Source organism: Python bivittatus, unplaced genomic scaffold (genome assembly GCF_059951505.1).
Source record: "Python bivittatus isolate LINGU-HERP-01145 unplaced genomic scaffold, Pbiv_v1 ctg000330_np1212, whole genome shotgun sequence".
NCBI lineage: Eukaryota > Metazoa > Chordata > Lepidosauria > Squamata > Pythonidae > Python > Python bivittatus.
The window spans coordinates 32866910-32887594 of NW_028277058.1; the positions used below are offsets into that span (position 1 = coordinate 32866910).

Consider the following 20685-nt stretch of genomic DNA (forward strand, 5'->3'; position numbering starts at 1 on the left):
TGAGCAATCTAGTGTTAATGCACATTCTGACAGACCACTGGCCTGGGGTTGCTGTGTCCAGCTCTTTAAGGAGACAACAGAAGAGTGCTGGCAGATGAGGCTGAGTAGGAACCTGAGGGGAAGAGGCATGCCCATTTTAGCCTGAAGCAGCCATTAAGGCCAGCTCTGCTCTTACCCTCTGCTGGTCCCCTGACTTCTGTTTCAATGTAGTGGGTGGCAAAGCTTAAATTCATGCACTTCTTGGCTGCCTTTGGATGCTATTGGCTTGAGATGGAAACATTGTACTGATACAATTAAAAACATCCTAAGATTGTTTCAATTAAGGAATGGAGTTATTCTACTGTGGCTGTAATTTGTATGTGATAGGTTTATTCTTCTAAATAAGGTCCAATAAAATGAATAGGACTTGTTTATGAGTCAATACACACAGTGTTAGGCTGTACAGCATCACAAATGTCCAATTCTTTTTTCAAGGAAAATAGTTGAACTCACCCTCTATAAGGAGTTTCTTATGTCGCTTGATCTCAATGAGAACAATAAGTTTCTCTTCCACTGCAATTAATAGCAGATTTACTTTCTTAGGATGCATTTCACAGGGCTTTCTACGGCAATTATTTTCCTGTTCTCAAGTTTTCTTCATAATGAAAGCATACATGTTTGGGCACAGTTGAAAAACAGCCTAGAAATACAGCCTAGATTCTCTAGATTTTGCAAAGCAAATCCATGGAGTAGGTGGCATACAATTACATATACAAATAAAATAAATTTTCTATTGGGTTAGGATTTAGCAAAACATAGCTCATTACTCCTTTCCTCCCCAAATATCTAATGATTCTGATTCAAGTGTGTGACTACAGTTAGGGTAGAACATAAGAGACTGCAGAAAAATGAAACATTAGCTGACCTTTTTAATGGGGAGGGTGGAAAAGGAGAAGTGTGATTTTTCTAGCCTAATAACTACCCTCTCCCCAGGAACAGCATCCTTTAGGAACATCTGCTGATCTCAGTAACATCACAGCCGAACATGAATATCATCTAAGGCACCTTTTCCTTGCTTGTACAGTTCCCAAGGTCTACACACACAAGGAATGCATACACATCATAGGCAAGGGGAAATAATGCACGAATCTCTCAGGACCATAACAGAGGATACTTAAGGAGGCCACGCATACAGCTCATCATCTGGAGGAAAGGATGCTTTATTGTATTTTGTGTGTGTGTGTGTGCCCAGAACAGAGAGGCTCCAAATAAACTCTGCGCGATAGGAGAAATAGTAACGCCGCAGTTTCCTCTTCGAGTCGGATTTTTGTAAATGATTATTATTTTTTTAACCAACTTCCTTCCTGCTTTTAACTGCCAACGCCGAGTCAGAGAGGGATCCCGGACGCAGCCGCTAGCAAGTAAGTACGGGTTCCCGCGAAGGAGGGCAAGTGGAAGAAGAGGCGAAAAGCGCCCCGGCGGCGGCTTTCCTGGCCAGCACCCTCGGTGGGGAGGGGCCCTTGAAGCCCCCTGGAGGGATTCCCTTAAGCCGGGGAAACAGGGGCAGAGAAGGTGGCTCTCGAGCAAAGGGGAGGGGGGAGGTTGGGAGGAGCAGCGCCTTCAGGGCGATGGCTCTGCAATGCGGGGAGAGCTTCAGCACAACCCGCTGGTTTGGGGGTCATCTCTTGGAGAGACGGACGGAGGGAGGTCGGAGAAAGCACTGCTCCGTGTCTTTGCTGCGAGAGACCCGGAGAGATGAATTTTGCTCGCTCCACAGTTGGGGGAGGGGGGGAGAGGAGCAGTCCTTGCCCAGGGGAAAATCCTACTGCGCATCCTGTGCTCGAACTCTCCTGTCATTCATATGGACTGGATGTTTCTATTTTTCCATTATGTTACAGATGCACAGGGGACATTAGTGTGATCTAATGATGGGTGATCTGGTGACCTTTGGATTTTTGGGGCTGCAACTCCCATTAGTCCTGCAGTCACCAAGCATCCAGGAAGCATCAGAATGTATACCCCAGAGTTAGGCGTTAAGAGACTTGCTAAACTATTGCCCATTCCCATCTGAATTTCAGGCAGGAAGCAGTAACTACTTGTTGACTGCAAAGAGTAAGGGTGTGGCTGACTTCCTATGGTAGTCTTAACCAAAATGTCTGGTTAGCAAGTTCCTGCTGCCTTCTCATTCTTCCTCCCCTCCATGACTGGCATGCAGCGACAACCAAATCTGAAGCAACTGCTTCAGAATTTGTGACCACCAACAAAGATTGATGATAAATGGCAACTAATATGAGTTCAGATGACATAATAAGCTTAAAAGCACATAACCAGGAGGAAGGGGGTGGCGTGAGCTCATTAACTGGGCTTATTGACTGACAGTGAAGACAATCTCTGTCTTCTGTGGAAGATTTCAACTTCTATAGCCTAGGAGATGTTCTGATTCCTGACAGTTCACAGATGTTGGTTACAGGACATATGTGTGGATTCTGAACTTACCTTGTAACTCTTCTAAGAAAATATATCTACCCAAGTTCCTTATAATACAGAATGAGGAACTTAGACACCCATATTTTAAAAAGTACTGCCAACAAATGCAAGGTGTGGTCAAGTTTCTTGGGAGGAGGAATTAATTTAATCTGCTCCAAAATTTGTATATGCTTTGCAGATAATAAGCAGTGTTTGCATGAATGGCTGGGTGCAGAGGAAATTACAGTGCAGTAATATGCTCTTGCATTAAATCACGTGCATAATTTTTGAAGCTTTCTAGAGGTTGCCAACTTTTGCTTTTAGGCAGACCACTACCACCATTAAATACTTTTGAGGAGTACCACATCAGCCAAGGATTAACAATGCAGAACCTATGGGCAGCATGGCATATGTAACTGCCCCCTGATGGCATCCATAGGACCACAACATGAATTTATTGTTTGTAATACTCTCACGAAAGCTCCAAATTTTATGAGATTCTAGTGTTCCTGCCAAAGTCGAGTGAGATTTGGGCCGCAATGCTGAAATGTTGTGAGATTTGGCAATCTTTCAAGATTTTTTTTTTTTCTTTAGGTGCAGTCCCCTCAAGGACCACTAATGATCCCCAGATGTTAGGTTTAATTTGACCCACGCTGTTTCCACCTTCACTTGTCACTTACACCTCCTTGAGTTCTATTATTCTTTTTGGCTTAGAGAAGCTCTGTGGAAAGCTCTCCCTCTCAAGAGTCTTTTGCTTTTTGTATAGTGACAACATCCCCAAAAGCTGTTTTAAACCAGGAAAATAATTGCTAATCAATCTTCTTCCCTAGGTCTTCCACAGCTAGATTGTAAAAATCCAGATGGTCTCTAGATGGCAGAAAATAATTGGGATTTACTGTATCTCTTTCTGCCATCTCATCCAGGCATTTGCAGCCCAAATGTGATTGTCCTACTCCTTCCCCTCATACTAGGGAACCTAGCAATTATAATCCCTTTACATTAGAAAATAAAGCTATATTATGGTCCCTCTTCTGCTAATCCTAGTTTGTTTTGAGTGTTCCCTGCTCTGCTCTACTATATCTGTGTTTTTCTTATGGATTTGCTAATTTAATGGATTCAAGATCAAAAAAGAAATTCAGTTCTGGCATTATCGTTCAAGGACAGTGACAAAATGCAGCAAGTTAGGAGGAAGGCTACCAAGATGGTGAAGGGTCTGGAAACCAAGCACTATGAGGAATACTTGAAAGATCTGGGTATGTTTAGTCTACAGAAAATATGACTGAGGGGAAATATGATAGTGGTTTTCAAATATATGAAGGTTTGTCACACAGAAGAGGGAGTGGACTTATTCTTTTATTATCATTAATATAATTATTAATATTATTTAATTTTATTAAAATTATAGGAAGGAGGGTCAGGCTAGACATCAGGAGAAACTTCCTAACTGTATGAGCTGTCAGCCAGTAGGCTGCCATATATAGTGGTAAATTCTTTAGTAGAGGTCTTCAAACAGAACTGAATAGTCATTGTCAGATATACTCTACTGGATTCCTCACTGAGCAGGATGTTGGACTAAATGATTCTAGCCAATGATGGTTTCTGCAATAAACTATGATTAAAGAGACCATATCTAATGTTGATGTATGAATCAGCAGCAAAGTGCATAAAGTTGAGGACTGAAGCAAGTCTATGTGCCATAGTTGAGTCTTCACTTTCTGAGGGTCTTACTGTGTAGGACATACAGTCATGTGAAAAAGAAAGTACACCCTCTTTGAGTTCTATGGTTTTATGTAACAGGACATAATAAAAATCATCTGGTCTTTAGCAGTTCTCAAAAGTAGGTAAACACAACCTCAGATGAACAACAACATATGACATATTACACCATGTCATCATTTATTTTACAAAAAGAAAGCCAAAATGGAGAAGCCACGTGTGAAAAACTAAGTACACCCTTACTGCTTCCATAGGTATGAAGAGGCTAAGTAGCAGCCAGGTGCTGCTAATCAAATGGCCTTGATCAACTGATCAGCAAGTGTGACTACCTCTATAAAAGCTGAAGTGTTAGGAGTCTGCTGGTCTTGAGTACTGAGGTGTGTGTTAACACAGTGCCAAAGAGTAAAGACATCAGCAATGATTTTAGAGAAGCAATTGGCATATAAGCATTGTGTTAACACACACCTCAGTACTCAAGACCAGCAAACTCCTAACACTTTGGCTTTTATAGAGGTAGTCACACTTGCTGATGATCAATTGATCAAGTGCATTTGATTACCAGCACCTGGCTGCTACTTAGCCTCTTCATACCTATGGAAGCAGTAAGAGTGTACTTAGTTTTTCACACGTGGCTTCTCCATTTTGGCTTTCTTTCTGCAAAATGATGACATGGTGTAATATGTCATGTGTTGTTGTTCATCTGAGGTTGTGTTTATCTACTTTTGAGAACTGCTAAAAACCAGATGATTTTTATTATGTCCTGTTATGTAAAACCATAGAACTCAAAGAGGGTGTACTTTCTTTTTCACATGACTATCTGTGTGCTTTTGAGAACCATATAGTAATTGCTTGATGAGTCTTAAATCAGATGAATAGCAGAAAGGTAAAATGGCGTAGCTGGGATATGCTTCTTTTTCCATAATATTGCTAATTATACAACAAAGAGAAGAAGAATGAGAATTTAACTGTTCTTTTGTTGTGCTTTTAATTTATGGAAGAGAGGGGATGAATTCACCCTTCTGTATCTTGAAAAATTGCTACCTGTGATGAAACTTTCTCTTTTCTTCCTCCTATTTAGCTCCATGCTCCTTTTTTGCAGCAACAATTCAAGAATTTTTTAAAATCTGGGAACACCAAAGCACAGTGGTATTATGGACACAGTTTAAAAAACAGGGTATAAACAAAGAACTGCTACAGGAGATATGTAGCAGATACAGTGAAATAATGAATGTGTGAGCAGGTAGAAAGAGAATATTTGCTTATTTGTTTAAAACATATTTTGATCGAAAATTGAAAGGCAGAAATAACTTGTGAATAATTTCTCTACAGCTTAAGTTTCATAGTATTGAAGCACATGCATGCATTTTTTTTATTAGTAATTTAGGTTTTTGACACGTCCCACCTTTCAAAATATTATTTTGTAACCAACGGTTGCTGATAATCTGTAGACTTTAAGGCAGTGTTGTTCAAACTTGGCCACTTTAAGATGAGTGGACTTAACTCCCAGAATTCCCCAGCCACCCATTCTGGCTGGGGAATTCTGGGAGTTGAAGTCCACTCATCTTAAAGTGGCCAAGTTTGAACAACACTGCTTTAAGGTTATCTTTGTTTTCTGTCTTGCTCCCAAATGCTAGTTAGTTTGCATGTTACTTCAGACTGCCTAATTTAAGAGATTGCTCCCTTCATAATAATGGGCTATGAGCAATCCATATCATAACTTACATCCTAAAACCCTTTGGTGCTTAGCCAAGCCTGGATGCAGTCTGATACAAAGAGATCCTGGGGTACCCTGCTTGTACCAGCTGTCCCTGATTCCTCCATTATTGAAATGTGATCTCTGGGGATCAGCAGCTGTCTGCACTACCTGAGCCACAGTTATATTTACCTTAACCTTGCCTCTTGTCCTTCTTTATATTTTTAATGATCTGTCCATCATTGCGCAATCCCATGTCTCTCTGCAGGGAGTATCTGCTTCAAATTAACAGGAACTTCATTTGCATACCTACTGAACCATGAGTCAATCCCTTTATCTTGCTCTTACAATTAAAAAATAATAAACTGTAAAAAAAACACTGACATGAGTTAATTAATGAGATTTAAAATCTATATTCTCATGAGATCAGAACAGGCTCTTCAGAACCTAGCTAGGCATCATTCAAAGTGATGTGAGAAAGCCATAATGTGCCACATTAGCCCTGCTTGAATGAAAAAAAAAGTCTCTTATTGCTGTAATGCTCATTAAAGGTGAAGCTGGAGCATTACAATGGTTGGATTCTTATACTGAGTTAGCTACTATCATAGGGGGGTGAGGAATCTGAGGTCCAACAGTTGCTATTGAATTACAACTTTCAGCATCCTGCAGGATTTGCACAACAGGCTGGGACTGGTGGAAGCTGTGATTCATTAGTGTCAAGAGGGCCACAGTTTGATGTTATCTATGAATATCTATCTATTTGGGCTCATTCAATGAATCCCATGGTTAAGCATGCCTTAATATGAGGCAGTAATCATGGTTTATCAAAGTGGTGGGAACAAACCTAGTCTCTAACCTGTACTTTTCTCCAAGTTTGGAAACTTTCACTTCTAGCTTAGATTAGTCAGTTTGTATTGCTTGAACCTGACAAATTAAGGATGGCTTGATTCAAACAAATCAACTTCTTAGTATGGTTTATGAATATGCCTTGCTTTACACTAGCCATTAAGTTCTTAAATTAAGATCTGCACTGCAAAAATCCACATCCAAAAATCCACTGGAGGGCAACAAAGAGCCAGGTTACTCTAGTGGTTAAGGCACCAGGCTAGAAACCAGGAGACTGAGTTCTAGTCCTGCTTTAGGGAAGAAAGCTGGCTGGGTGACTTTGGGCCAATCACTCACTCTCAGCCCAACTCAGCTCAACTCACAGGGTTGTTGTGGGGAAAATAGGAGGAGGAAGGAGTATTAGGTATGTTTGCTACCTTGAGTTATTTATAAAAATAAAGGCAGGATAAAAAAATCTAAAAAAAATTAGTCTTTTCTATATCTCCTTGTTGTTATCAAATTGTTGTCTGGTTTATTGCAATCTGGATCTGGTGCTCCTGAAATACTTCAACATTTATTTTCTGCTTCTCTCCCAGGTAGCTCAAATCAATTTTATCCAAACATGTTGCAATCCTGAGAAGATTAGACAGAGGATAAATTTATTTGCCAGAGGCCACCAACTTCTGTTCATAGCAAAGGAAGAATTTGAATCTGTTTCCTACAGTCAAGCGCAATGTTCTAGAAACCACTCCCCATGCTTTCTTGGAACAAACTCCTCCAACTTAGCACCCTCCTGATACTGGAAATTCTGGGAGTTATAGCCCTGTCACATCAGGAGAGCACCAAGTTGGGGAAGGCTGTTCTAGACATTGGTATGATCTCATATGTGGGTTGGAAATGCCTAACTTTCTAAATGTCAGTACATTTCACTTTGTGGCCCAAAAGCTCGAGGTCAAATTCAGGAAGATCATTTAAAGATCATTTCATTTGTAGTGTATTTGAACTGTCTGTGCAACTGGTGAAGAACTTAATGAAACATGGCCAGAGATGGAGGAGTTAATATAAATTCAAACAAACATTGTTCTTCTGAGCAAAATAGGTAGCAGCCATACTGTGCCTTTATCCATTATTTTCATTATCCATTGCAGGGGCATGAAAGGTTAGCCCAAGTTCATGCTGTTCTTTATCATTACAAGCATGAATTTTGGCAACCCTGATGCATCTGGAGAGTGTGAGGTTGAGGGATGCTAGGACAGAGCATCTAATCTTGAGCCAAATGTTATATGTTGCACAGTATATTTTGCTTGGATGTCTCCTCCATTGTAGTTGTTCCATACTCAAGTGAAAAACAAGAGCAATGTAATAATGTATACCATGCATTACCCATAATGTTCCACTCTGCTGAGTTTTTATGTATTTTATTTGTTTATCCTTCCCCAGCCAGGAACCATAAGAGCAAGCTGATTCTTCTAGTGCTGGAAAGGGAGTTTCATGTTAAGTCCTCGCTGACAATATTGCCTGCTAAATTTGGTCTGTCTTGCCTCCGATTTTGGAGAAGTTTCAGTGCTTAAAAACTGGTAGTTCCTCGGAGTCTACAATCAGGGCATGGGTTGTCATAGGAACAAGGCACATGTTTCCTTCCTGCACAGGAAGGGGACCTGGTCACCACACCACACCACACAGAGCTATTTAAATGTGCAGTCGGGAAATTACATGATATTTGCAATTGGATTGATCAGCTTAAAAAAATTGTTAATAAGCTCCATTCAGGTATTTTCCTTCATTGCCTGCTTTGATGTAAATCTCTGTATGTTACTGCATGAAATATTCCATTTATTTCTAGTGCTGTGGTGTCAATGAAGGTTTAAAATAGCTATTGTTTAGTAATGTGGTTACAGTGGCTTCTGAAGGACTGTTTGTCTTTGTCAATGTGACATAAAGAGGTTCTTTATTCGGAGGATTTGCTGGTCATTGTGGAAGCAGTGTGAAGTATTTTGTTACCGATGAAGAGGCATTTATAACAGATATTTTTCTGCTCAAGTACTCCTAGCCCAGCATACCAGTAAATACTTAAAAAGGTGACTGAATCTAGTTGCAATCCTTAGCCTATAATTGTTTGGTTTTTTAATTAGAACTTTCAGTTGGTGCCTTGCAGGGAGAATCCTCACATATTACTGTGTTTAGATTTATGTCATAGTGGGAAGATATGAGTGTACTGTGGGAAGTATATGAGCACCAGCTTACATTAGCAGCCTTCCCCAGAATTCCCAGCCAACATGGACAAGAATGATAGGAATTGAAATTCAGCACACCTGGAGCATACCAGGTTGGGGAAGTTGCCTTAGTGTGCATTTGTGTGTTGTTGTATACGATGAGGGTGAATAGCTTATGTTCCGGAATCTGTACTTTCACAGTTGCTGTAGCAGAAATATAGAGGAATCCTAAAATGTCAAGAAATATCATCAAGCTGTCACAGTGGTGTCTGAGATTTGCTGCTGCTGTTGTTGCTGTATGTGGGTCCAGGTGGTAAAGAGAAGGAGGTGGAGATGGTTGTCCCTTAATTTGATGGCCAAAGGTAGAGGGAATCTTCCCTCCTGAGCTGACCTTGATGCATGAGTCTAGTAGGTGGCTATATTTTATAGTTCTTACCGTCTTTGTTAAGAGAACCCAACATATATAATACTTTACATCTATGTGTGTGTGTATGCACACACACACATACACATAAAGAGGGAGACTATATTTTACAAATTATCTTGCTGCTCCTTATTTGATTAAATCTATTCTTGGAAGGCAGGAATATCAGTGGCTGTTTCAGTGGGCAGATCAGGTGCTTTCTTTTCTGCTGTGTCCCCCACCATTAAATTGTTTGAGAGTTGGAATGACTGACAAGTTCTGAGTGACAGTTCATGCTCTTTTATACTGCTAATGTCATGAATCTGGGATGAGCAAATACAGATGAGAAAAATATTCAGCAAAGTGGCTCTTCTTGGTCTGTCAGGCCCTAGTAGTAAGGAATTGTTATATCCTTCCATCTAGAAATGGCATCTCTCCTCCGGAGAAAACAACCCAGCTACTGGTTATCTGAATTCAATAGATTAAATGTCTATTGCCAGGTTAAATGTCTTTGATCCTTTTGCTTATGAAAGTATTTAAATGGCTGTACCTGAGATGACCACCTCCCACAATTGTTCTCCTTATGGCAGAAAGCCAGCTAAGGATTTACAAACCATGTAATCAGTACCCTACTCAGTGCCCTTAACTGGCAACTCTTTCTTCTGAAGCCAGCAACCATGACTGAGAAAGACCCTGAGGTACATGTGGAAGAAGATGAAGATGAGCTAGATAACAAACTCAACTACAAACCTCCACCTCAGAAGTCGCTTCAGGAACTGCAGGAGCTGGACAAAGACGATGAAAGCCTTACAAAGTACAAGAAGTCTTTGCTGGGGGAGGCACCCGTGGTTGCAGGTATAGCAGGGAAAAGGTCTTGGTCCTTTGGAAGAACCATATTTTGGGGTAGAAAAAAAAGGCAGTATTTGCTGTGTAATGATATTAATATTGTCAAAGATGGAGAGCATCCATAAATTTTATCCTAAACATGAAGGAGAAATGATTATGTTGACCTGAGTAAATGTTTACTATAATTGAAGATCAACTTTCAATGTTGCTTTCAAGAAGATGGATTCTGTTTTCACTATGCAAGTCTACTTTCTGTCTTAGTTGAGCAGAGGACTTTGTTACTCAGCATAGGAGCAAGTGGGAAAGAACATAACTTAGAGGATCAAACTAGCCATGCTGAGAGAAGTTTCTACTCAAGATTCTGGAGTAAAGTCTCCAGTCAATTTGACAGCAGTGCTAGGTAGACTCTCATGGTTGTACCAATAGAGGCGAATATGTGTAGCTCAGGGTTGAACTCTGGAGTCCTTGGGGTTCTCTGAGCTTGGTTCTTTTCTTGCAAATATTTCATGTTTGTCTTGCAGTCCTTACACTGTATGTTGCAGATGACTCCTGTTTTTTCTTCTTGTGCTACTGTATCTTTTGGTGTACTTAAGATATTTAAGATACGTAGGACAGACAGGCAGAAGGCTGGCAGAGCGCATCCATGAACACCAACTAGCAGTCAGAAGACATGATGAAAACTCTTTAATCTCACAACACATGGACATACTTAACCATAGTTTTAACTGGGAAACTGTCAGCATTTTAGACTAAGCTAAATCCAAAAATGCAAGGGAATTCTTGGAAGCTTGGTATTCAGACAAGGCAGCAATCAACAAACACATAGAGATAAACAGCATCTACACACTATTCAAAAGAGACAATAGAAAATAAAGCAAAAGACCAGAACATCTCCTCACCAGCAATCATCACCCAGATAAGCAGAGGTTACCACCAGGCACACAATCAAGCAGTGAACAATATCCTAATCAAAGAACTACCAGAGGAACAAAACAAAACCCCCACCCCCACCAACATTGGCAGGGCATGCCACAGTACATAAACAGACAGCAAACCCCATCCCATTCTAGCACTGAAGATGTTACCTAGCCAGGTAATGAAATGTTTGCAAGAAAAGAACCAAGCTCAGAGAACCCCAAGGACTCCACAGTCTCATGGTTGTATTTCTTAGTGTATGGACAAATTAACTGAGACATATTCATACTATTAATGCTTTAAGTTAGCAACAGAACCTGAAGCATGATTAAGTTACTGCCCCTGGATTATATTTCAGCAAAGAAATTCATACAACTCATATAACTTGTTGGTTTTATTGACTATTACTTATTTAATTACATCTATTCTTGGAAGATGTTTGATTATTCTCAGCTGCTGTTTTATGCTGTGTCATATTATTTATGTTTTTAATTATTGGTTGGTTGTATTTTTTATTGTGTTTTTATTCTGTTTTAATTGTTAGCTGCCCAGAGTCATGTATATGAGATGGGCAGCCATATAAATTTATTAAATAAATAAACAAACAAACAAACTAGAAGAGAGGTAATGTTACTGTCACTCTGCTGTGGGTGGGAGTGGGAACAGCAAGGCATGATTGAATTTCCCTGCATGTCGGAAAGTAGTAGTGTATCAGAAAAAAAAAAATCTTAGCTATCAAGTGATATGCTAATTTCCTGTGCACAGGAAGGCTTTAGGGAGATAAATTTTGCATTAAAATTTATTAAAAGGCATGAAAGCCATCCCAAGTTTCTCGCTGTTTGGTTAATAAACTGTTTATCCCTTTCCTGACACCACAGACCCAACAATTCCTAATGTGACTGTCACTCGGCTTACCCTTGTATGTGACAGTGCTCCAGGACCAATTACCATGGACCTCACTGGTAGGTAACATTCTCTTCTTATTATATAGCAGGATGAATGGAATCCTTGGGCCTTGTTTCATTTTGAAGTTGGTTTTGTGAATGTTAAGTAAGACTGGGATGGGTAATTTCTGTGGGATTGGAGAGTGCAGTTCAGTCTCTTGAGCTTCTGGAAGACTACAGAAGGTCAACTGGTGATTCAGTGATATAACCTGAAGGAGCATGAGATTCTTGGACAGTTGGAGGGAGGGAATTTAGGGCAGGAATGAGAGTGAGTAATCTCCTGGCCTGTACCATTCTTCCCCTTAAACCACTATCTAAAATATAGTCCAAAAGTGCACTGCTGAATTTCAGCAAATTTCTTAATCTAATACCTTAAGCCACCACTTTCATTGGCTCTGAGCAAGTACCTCTTGTGGCAGTGAATTTGTTTATTATGTAAAGGATGCTTTACTCTGTCTTGAATCCATTATCAACCAGTTTAATTATGTTGGTCTGAGTCCTAGTGATTATGAGAGAAAAGTAAACCTTTCTGTTTGTCTAGTTTATGTAATTATATGAGCTTCTAGCAGATTCCTGTATTCATTTCCTCACAACCAATTAAAAATCTTAAATCTTCCATTGTTTCCTTATAAGGAAGATGTTTCAAGCCTTTGCTCATTTATATCAATTGCAGATGGGCTGGGGGCAGAGTGTGATGAATCTTAGAAACAGCTTATTGCCTGTTTCCTGAGATTCCAGGCAGTATAAGTTTTGAACTGCGGACTTCTGGCCCTTAACCTATCTAATGCTCTAGTGTTCTTATTTCCTCTGGCCACCAGGGGTTCTTTCCTACTTCAAAAAAGAATGAAAAGTAAAATTTAAAAAGAACTAACAAAGTGTAGGAGGTGTCTAAGTAGAGGCTGGATGGCCATCTGTTAGGGATGCTAAAGTTGCATTTTGCATAAAGGTTCTGCATTGAGCAGGGGATTGCATCATATGATCTCTGGGGCTCTTTCCAACTATAACATTCTATAGTTGGTGGTGTGTCTGTGATGGTTGGTCACCTAGTCTGGGATTAGTTGGTGACACATGGATGTTGGATGGGATCCGTGGACCTGGGGAAGAGAGGCAAGATTAGGATGGCATTGGCTTGATTGAGGGTGGGGCAGACAGTAACATCTCAGGAGTGAAGGGCAGAGGGAGATAAGGTAGGAAGCAGGGTGGGCTACTCTCTGGGAAGGTGCACTTAGTGGCTTGTACCAATTCTGCTTTCTAGCCCCTTTGGCTTAGCCCCAGTGCCTGGATATTGTATGCTCAATGGTCCCAGGCTCAGGCTGTTGCTGCTTAATGACAGATCAGCCTGTAATAAGGCTCTTAAGAGAGCCAGCCTGTTATGTATTACTGAGACCTGGTGGGTGGGAGGGGGGCTCTTAGAAATGTTACCAATTGGGTTTTGAGTGTGGCACCAGCTATGTCCCAGGGTAGGGGTGGGAGGATGGAGATTGTTGTCTGGAAGTATCTTATGGCTTTCAGAGGCACTTCTCCACAGATTACTGGATGTAAGATCCTGTTTGTGAAGCTGGGTTCTAGAGAACAGATGGGATTGCTGCTACCAGCCTCCTTGCCGTGTTGTGGCTTCCCTTTCTGAGCTGTATGATGCTGTGGCTGGGTTGACAGTGGAGTTTCTTAGACTTATGGTACTGAAAGACTTCCCTCTGCCTTCCCTGGGTACAGAGTCTGATGTGGCTTGGGAGTTCATGGCTACCTTAGGAACTTCCCCAAGCACTCTCTGAAACACAGTAGTTTGCCCCAGGCATCTGATGGACCCCACTGGGTTTCAGAGAGTGCTTGGGGAAGTTCCTAAGTATCTAGTACCTAGTTCAACTGAAGTCTTAGTCTCCTCTTGGAATGAGAGGGTGGCTGTAGCCCTGGATTGGACCCTATGTGCATATGTGGCCTCTCTCTGTACATGAATCCCAGAGGGTTCCCTGCTTTTCAGAGGAACTCTGGAAGACAAAATGGCAAAAGAGTTTGAGCCTGTTGATCCCAAGGAAGAGGACAGGGTTCTTTGAGCTGTCAGTGTGACCACCTGATTATTAGATCCATGCCTGTCAAGGCCTCTTGGGAAGTGGCATGTGGCTGGTCACTTGTTCCCCCTGCTCTTAAGGAGTCAGTAGTCTGTCCCCTCCTCAAGAAGCTATTGCTGGACCTGACAGTGTTGAGTAATTTTTGACCTGTTTCCAACCCTCCTTTTTGGGGGTAGGGGAGATTGGAGAGAAGATATTTGGGCTGCAACTTCAGAGGACTCTGGAAGAAATGGATTATCTGGATCCCTTTCGGTCTGGGTTAGGCCTGGGTACAATATTAAGGTGGCATTAATCATGCTTGTGGATGAATTGTTGTGGGACCAGGATGGGTGATTGTGGTGGTGGTGCATCTATCCTGGCACTCTTGATCTCTCAGCAGCTTTGATACCAGGGTCAGTTCCAGTCAGTGTTGATGGGGGGAAGAGGTCCAACCCTTGACTCTTCTTTGGGGTGAGGTGCTTCATGGACCAATTCTGTTCTGCCCCTGCTGTTTGACATCTACATGATGCTGCTGGGTGAGGTCATCCACTGGCATAGGGTTAGGTATTGTCAATATGCTGATGATACCCAATTATACATCTCAGTCCTTAGTTGTTCAAGCAATGCTGTGAAGTCACTGACTTGGTGTCTGGAGGTTCTGGGTTCTGGCTGGGGAGTAACAGACTCAGGCTCAGTTCTAGTAAGACAAAGTGGCTGTGGATTTTGAGGCCTGTTGAATCTGGAGATTTTTCACCTTTGTTTCTGAATGGGGTTGCTTTCTGCCAGATAGAGTGTTCAGGATAGGATCCTCTAAACTCATGACACCTGTTGAAGAGAAGGTAGAAGCCATGATTCAGAGGCCCTTTGCAGAAATCTATCTTGTGCATCACTTGTGCCCATTTCTAGATGGGGAAGCTCAACTCACAGTCACTCATGCCTTGATCATCTCTCCTTTTGATTAGTGTGTGTGGCTGTCCTTGAAATCCACTCTGAAGCTTCAGCTGGTCCAGAATGTATTGGCATGGATAGTTATGGGCTTAACTTGGCATGCCTATATAATGCTGTTACTTTGTGAGCTGCATTGGTTGTCAGTAGGCTTCTGGGTGTAATTCAATGTGCTAGTTATCACTGTTAAAGCCCTTAATGGCACAGGGCCTAGTTTTTTGTGGGACCATTTGTCTCTGATTATCTGTTTGATAAGATCTAACAGAGTTGACATGCTCCATGTCTCATCTCTTAAGACATGTTATGAGAACTGGATTGTTCTGATCCTTCCTGCCTTTCATAAGACCTTGAAGATCTAGCTTTTCCTCCAGGCATTGGGTCAGATGGTCTTGTGAACCCATCTGGAATGTTTATCTTTGTTCAAATGCCTCTGGCATAATAAATATTTTTATAGCATTATTGCTGTTTTAATTGTACACAGTCCTGAATTGTATGCTGAGAGGATATATAATATAAATTAACTAAATGACTAAAATATTGCAATAGTAGATATAGTCAACTTTCTCACAGCTTGAATTTTTAGTGTGTTCAAGTATACCCAGAAGGCTGCCTGCTCAGATCTCTTCATTGTTGGCAGAGCACCAGAGAAATAATTTCTTCTGCATACTTGAGTAATAGCCTGTGTTCCTAGGAGTTTAGCATCAGCAAGAAATAGTCAGTTTACCTTATATGGGTCCTTGGTTGATAAGAGAGGAAGTCATAGCTTAGCAAAGCACAGATGCTTCCTCTTTAGCTGAAATCTCCAAGGGAAGCAATACCACAAACGGTTTGTTGATAGTGACACATTATACAACCTGTTTGTCTGCTGCTAGCTTTCACTTACACAAATCTTATGCATTTCATTGATAGTTGTGCAAGAATGCTTCCAGTGCATTTGGAGCATAGTTTCTGAGTTAATTGGAATGACACAAGGGTGCCCATATGCACAGATTCACAGGTATAGACATTTACGGTTCATTAATGCATGCACTTTCAACTCTGCGTGTTCATGGGCTAGTTAGGTATTAGATACCTGTATGGTATATCTAAAGAATACATTTCATAAATTAAAAATAAAAGAGTAGCTTCTGTTTCCTTGGAAAAACACTATGTTGCAGTGAAGGAGTAGGGAGGCAGAACAAAGAAGCCTTGGCCTCTTTTCATGTAATTTCTGGAATCCTTTGAGGGAAGCTATTTTCTTTATTGTTTGTTTATTTTTAAACTACCATGTGCTGCTCAAAACAAGCGTAATATTGACATAAGTTTGCAGCACAGATATGCTTATATGCAGTGGTGTGCTGGAGCCGGCTCATATCAGATCGTGAGAACTGGTGTTCTGAAATGTTGTGAGCCGGTTGAGAGCAGAGCTGAGTACCATGCCTAGTACGGCTATCAGCTGTTTGGGACCAGCAGAGCTGGTTGTTCAACATGTACCAGCACACCACTGCTAATGCATAGGCACAGTCCTCCAACTTGCAGCAGTCAAGTGAATCCATGGGAAGAAGGGGGTTCTCTTCTGCATCTCTGAGCATGATTTATTAAGATGTTTTCCCTGTTCCAGAGGACCTTGAAGCTTTGAAGAAAGAGTTCTTTGTATTAAAGGAAGGAGCTGAATACAGAGTCAAGATCCACTTCAAAGTGAGTGACTTTCCTATAGAAATTTTCCAGAGCTGGATTCATTTCCACTTCTGCATATCTTTACAGACTTTTCTAATGCAAATGTGTACATTGTTGGTTTGTGTCACATTTGACAATTTAAACAATAAAGCATTAGCCAAAATAAGAAGTTTGCATTGCCTATAGGCACAACAGCAGATTGTTGCAGAAAGGAAAGTGTTCCCATTGAATCTTGTGTTCTTTAATTCTTTTAGCTGGACTAATTATTTATCTTCCACTAAAGACAAAATAAATTTAAATGAAACCATATATTACCCTTATGTGATAATATATTGTGCAGCAAAACTGATAAAAGGTTATAATTTTTCCCTATGCAGCTTAATTAGAAACAGAAAAACAGAAACATGAACTTCATTACTTTTCTTAAATGGGCTTTTTTATTGTTTTAGCTTAATATGTATCATTGTTCCAGTTACAAATCCATTAATAAATTTCAGAACAGTGCATCAAAACAAATATCATTAGTAAGTATATTGTCCCAAAATATATCAGTTCTTTTCAAATACATTTAATCCTAAATATATCCAACTGCTTGTCTTTAAACACCTGTTCAGAAGTATGCCTTTCCCTGAAACCTTTGTTTGACCACCGAAATGTAAAATGGTGCTCCTTAACAGAGAGTGTCAACTGGGCAAAATGCAGAAGTGGTTTTACTGATAAGCCACTTTGCTGAAAACTGCTTTAATTCCTGCTTCTCTTAAAGAGGAGCGACCAGAATTGGGCAAACACAACTGCTAATTGTGCTGGATGTAGCATTTCACATCCACTGATGATTTACATTAACTCAAATGGTAAATGTCTCATAAACAGATGCCAGTAGTTTCACTCATTGGTGCAACATAAAAAGTAGCTGAAGATTTGGTGTTACATGTCATAGCTGCTGTGGGAACCAATCTTAAATTGAACTACTGTACATAGTCTTTTTTAGCTACGCCTTTAATGTTATGTGTATGATGATTTGGGCTGTTCAACTTACCTTTTGCTGTATTTTCAATTTTGGGTTTGATGGTTGGTCACCTAATCGGGGGCATCATAAACTGAAATAATAAATGAATGAATTGCTTATTGTACTCATGGAATGGTGTTTTCTCCCTACCATATCCCACTGCCAAAAAAGACCAAAAGAGGGATGGCAGGAAGAGTCACAAAAAGGGAAGCAGGAAACCAGGAATAAAAGACAGAATTGTTATTGTTAAGGGCACTGAAAACTTGAGCTGAATTGCCTCACTCAGTGGACTGTTTTTTCTCTTGCAGGTAAACAAAGAAATTGTATCTGGTTTGAAATATGTGCAGCACACTTACCGGAAAGGAGTGAAAGGTGAGTAAATGAAATCATTTTTCTTCTTTTCAGTATTTGTAGATGATACTGCTATAAGTATACTGCTTGGGTGTTCTTTCAAAAATCGCCTTGATGTGGTTGTGCTGAATAGTGAGGTAAAGTGAGGTAAAGTGGTCCTTCCCTGGAGATCTTTTTGTAATACAGAGACTGGTATCCACAGGAGCAGAAATTGTTCTGTCGATATTTCTATTTACATGGAAGCCATTGGACATATAGCTGGATGCCTGAAAGCCCCTTTCCTGTAGACATTCACATGGTGTGCTCAGACATCAGAAAGAAAAAGTTCTCTTGTATGTGTAACATCAGAGGGCATGAGCTTACTTGGGCCATGTCTTTCCTATACTAATTTTAATTGCCTAAAAAGTAAGCAAGCAAGCAAGTTAGCTAGTTAGCTCTATCTACCTACCTACCTACCTACCTACCTACCTACCTACCTACCTACGGTATATACCAATCAGACTATTGCTTATATAAGACTCTTAAGAGACTTGCATAGCTTACAATAAGATTAAAAACAGTAAATTGTAAGAACCCAAAGGAAATCAGAAAAAAGAAAAAAATGTAAAATAAACAATTTCAATAAACCTTCACCCCAAAGGTATAATCAAGCAAAAAACACATTCTCAAAACTGGAGGTTCTCCACTCACAGCAAATCCACTCTCATGGCCCTTTGGAGTGGTCAAGTTTTAATAACTTTCTCATTTTATCTCCAGGGAAATTGAAATTAAAAACTTATGTGAGAACACTGAAATGTGGAAATATTTAATAATCTTGTAAGATTTGGAGCATTTTTAAAAAATACATTTTGGAGGTTTAGGGGATGCTATCTTGTTGCTATTCTCTATTGTACTGAATATACTGTAGGTTAATGAAAGTGTGTCCCAAATACCTTTCTGGGCTGGTTTCTGAAGTGGGTTGCAGTAGCACCTGCAGATGACTTTACTGGGGGATGATAGGACCTGAAGTCCATCCAGGTGGTGGGAAACTGCAGTCACGATTACATTAAATGTTTGTGTTACATTTTAAAATCATTCACGTTTTGTGTTCTATCCTATTTCTGATCTATCTTCTGATACACTGTCTTCTTATGGCTTGTTCTCTCCTAGTGGACAAGGCTGTATTCATGGTGGGCAGCTATGGGCCGCGGCCAGAAGAGTATGAATTCATGACCCCTCTTGAGGAAGCGCCAAAGGGCCTTGTGGCCCGAGGAAACTACTGCAATAAGTCTTTCTTCACTGATGATGATAAGCACAACCATCTCACCTGGGAATGGAACTTGGCTATCAAAAAGGAATGGACAGAATGAGTTCTATCTGGTTTTCTCTCTTTGTTTCCTACTGCTGCTTGTGCTAATTCCAAGTGTGTCAGTTTCTGGCACTTGCATGCCATGCTTCTTCCACATAACCCAACCCTTTTATTGTCACAATAAATTTAGCCAATACAGGCCATTGGATAGACTCTGTCTCTCCTCCTGCTACCTTGAAAATAATCACACAAAAATCAACAGGGACAAAGCATTTCTCTGGTTGTACAGGATCAATTCTTGAAGTGCCTTTGGTCAGAAGATACACAGTCACCAACCTAAACCACTTGCTATCAGGGCACGTCAGTTGACTGAAAGAGAATTGGCTTTGGAATTTCTCTTTTCTCCTTGCATTACATGAAAAGATCTGTCTATCAGCGGATATTGTCTTGTTTAAATTTGTTTCCCAAAGCTGCATTTCGAAGCCTTGTCTTAAGTAATATGAGATACAGTTCCTGACCTGGCCTGTAAAGATTTCAATGTCTTTGAAAATAAAGCCAATTTTGCCCTTTGCTTCAGAGTGAGCTTCTTGTGTTTCTCATAATACACGGACTTATTTTGCCCTTTGCACATAAGGAATGTCAAACCTCAATTCTACTTGCCACCCCCACCCCCACCAGATCCAGGCACCTTATTCTTCTTGAATAATTTTAATAGTTTAGGGCATAAGCAGACCTGTAGTGATTAGGATTATAGAGAACATAATGGGAATTACCAATGAATCGGTCTCAGAGTATCATGAGGAGTAGATTGTACAGAGGGAGGAATATGGCTATGTTATCAGTATATGTGTGGTATCTTGTATGTGTAGGCAGGTGTAGGCAGTACTTTTTGCTTGGGGGGGGCGCCCTTTTTTTTAAGTGGCCAGTGGCATCCCTGGACTTATGGGGCCAAAATTTTTGGCTGGGAGTTTTCTTTGCAGGATGCTAGTGCATCTGTATAACATCTTCTCCTCTGAAATATGAATTGTTTTGCCACAGAAAATCAACAATTTGCTCTGGATTTTGAAGTTTGATCTTGGATGTGTCTGGGGGGGGGGCTGCAAAATCAGAGTAGGGGATGTATGTGTCCCACAAGGTTGTTGATCTGTGTGGTAAGGTGATACAAGGACTAGCTGATGATTTAATGCTATGTTCAGAATCACAGAATTAATGAACAAAATGAATAAGACAACCTGAAGAATATTCCCTTTATGAATGTTATTCTGTCTACTAGGCAGAAATTACTGAGATTCTATAACAGAAAGCACTGCTCATTTCATAGAAACCTAAAATCACAAGGATGGGAGGTGGTGCAGGAAAAGTGTGCACGCGATAAGAAAGGTTAAATGAAACAG

The 20685-nt window shown here is 40.5% G+C and overlaps 1 protein-coding gene across 1 annotated transcript; it reads left to right on the forward strand.

Moving 5' to 3' along the window:
- Nucleotides 1-1226: 1226 nt before the first annotated feature.
- ARHGDIB (Rho GDP dissociation inhibitor beta) lies at nucleotides 1227-19862 on the forward strand. The gene is made up of 6 exons (XM_007423197.4): nucleotides 1227-1400; nucleotides 9964-10150; nucleotides 11935-12018; nucleotides 16591-16667; nucleotides 17961-18024; nucleotides 19153-19862. The coding sequence occupies exons 2-6, from the start codon at nucleotides 9973-9975 to the stop codon at nucleotides 19350-19352; spliced, it is 603 nt and encodes a 200-aa protein (XP_007423259.1). The 5' UTR covers nucleotides 1227-1400; nucleotides 9964-9972; the 3' UTR covers nucleotides 19353-19862.
- Nucleotides 19863-20685: the final 823 nt, after the last annotated feature.

Coding starts and splice junctions, on each gene's coding strand:
- ARHGDIB (XM_007423197.4), top strand. CDS start 9,973: ATGACTGAGAAAGACCCTGAGGTACATGTGGAAGAAGATGAAGATGAG. Junction 10,151..11,934: donor GGAGGCACCCGTGGTTGCAG/GTATAGCAGGGA, acceptor CTGACACCACAG/ACCCAACAATTCCTAATGTG. Junction 16,668..17,960: donor GAGTCAAGATCCACTTCAAA/GTGAGTGACTTT, acceptor TTTCTCTTGCAG/GTAAACAAAGAAATTGTATC.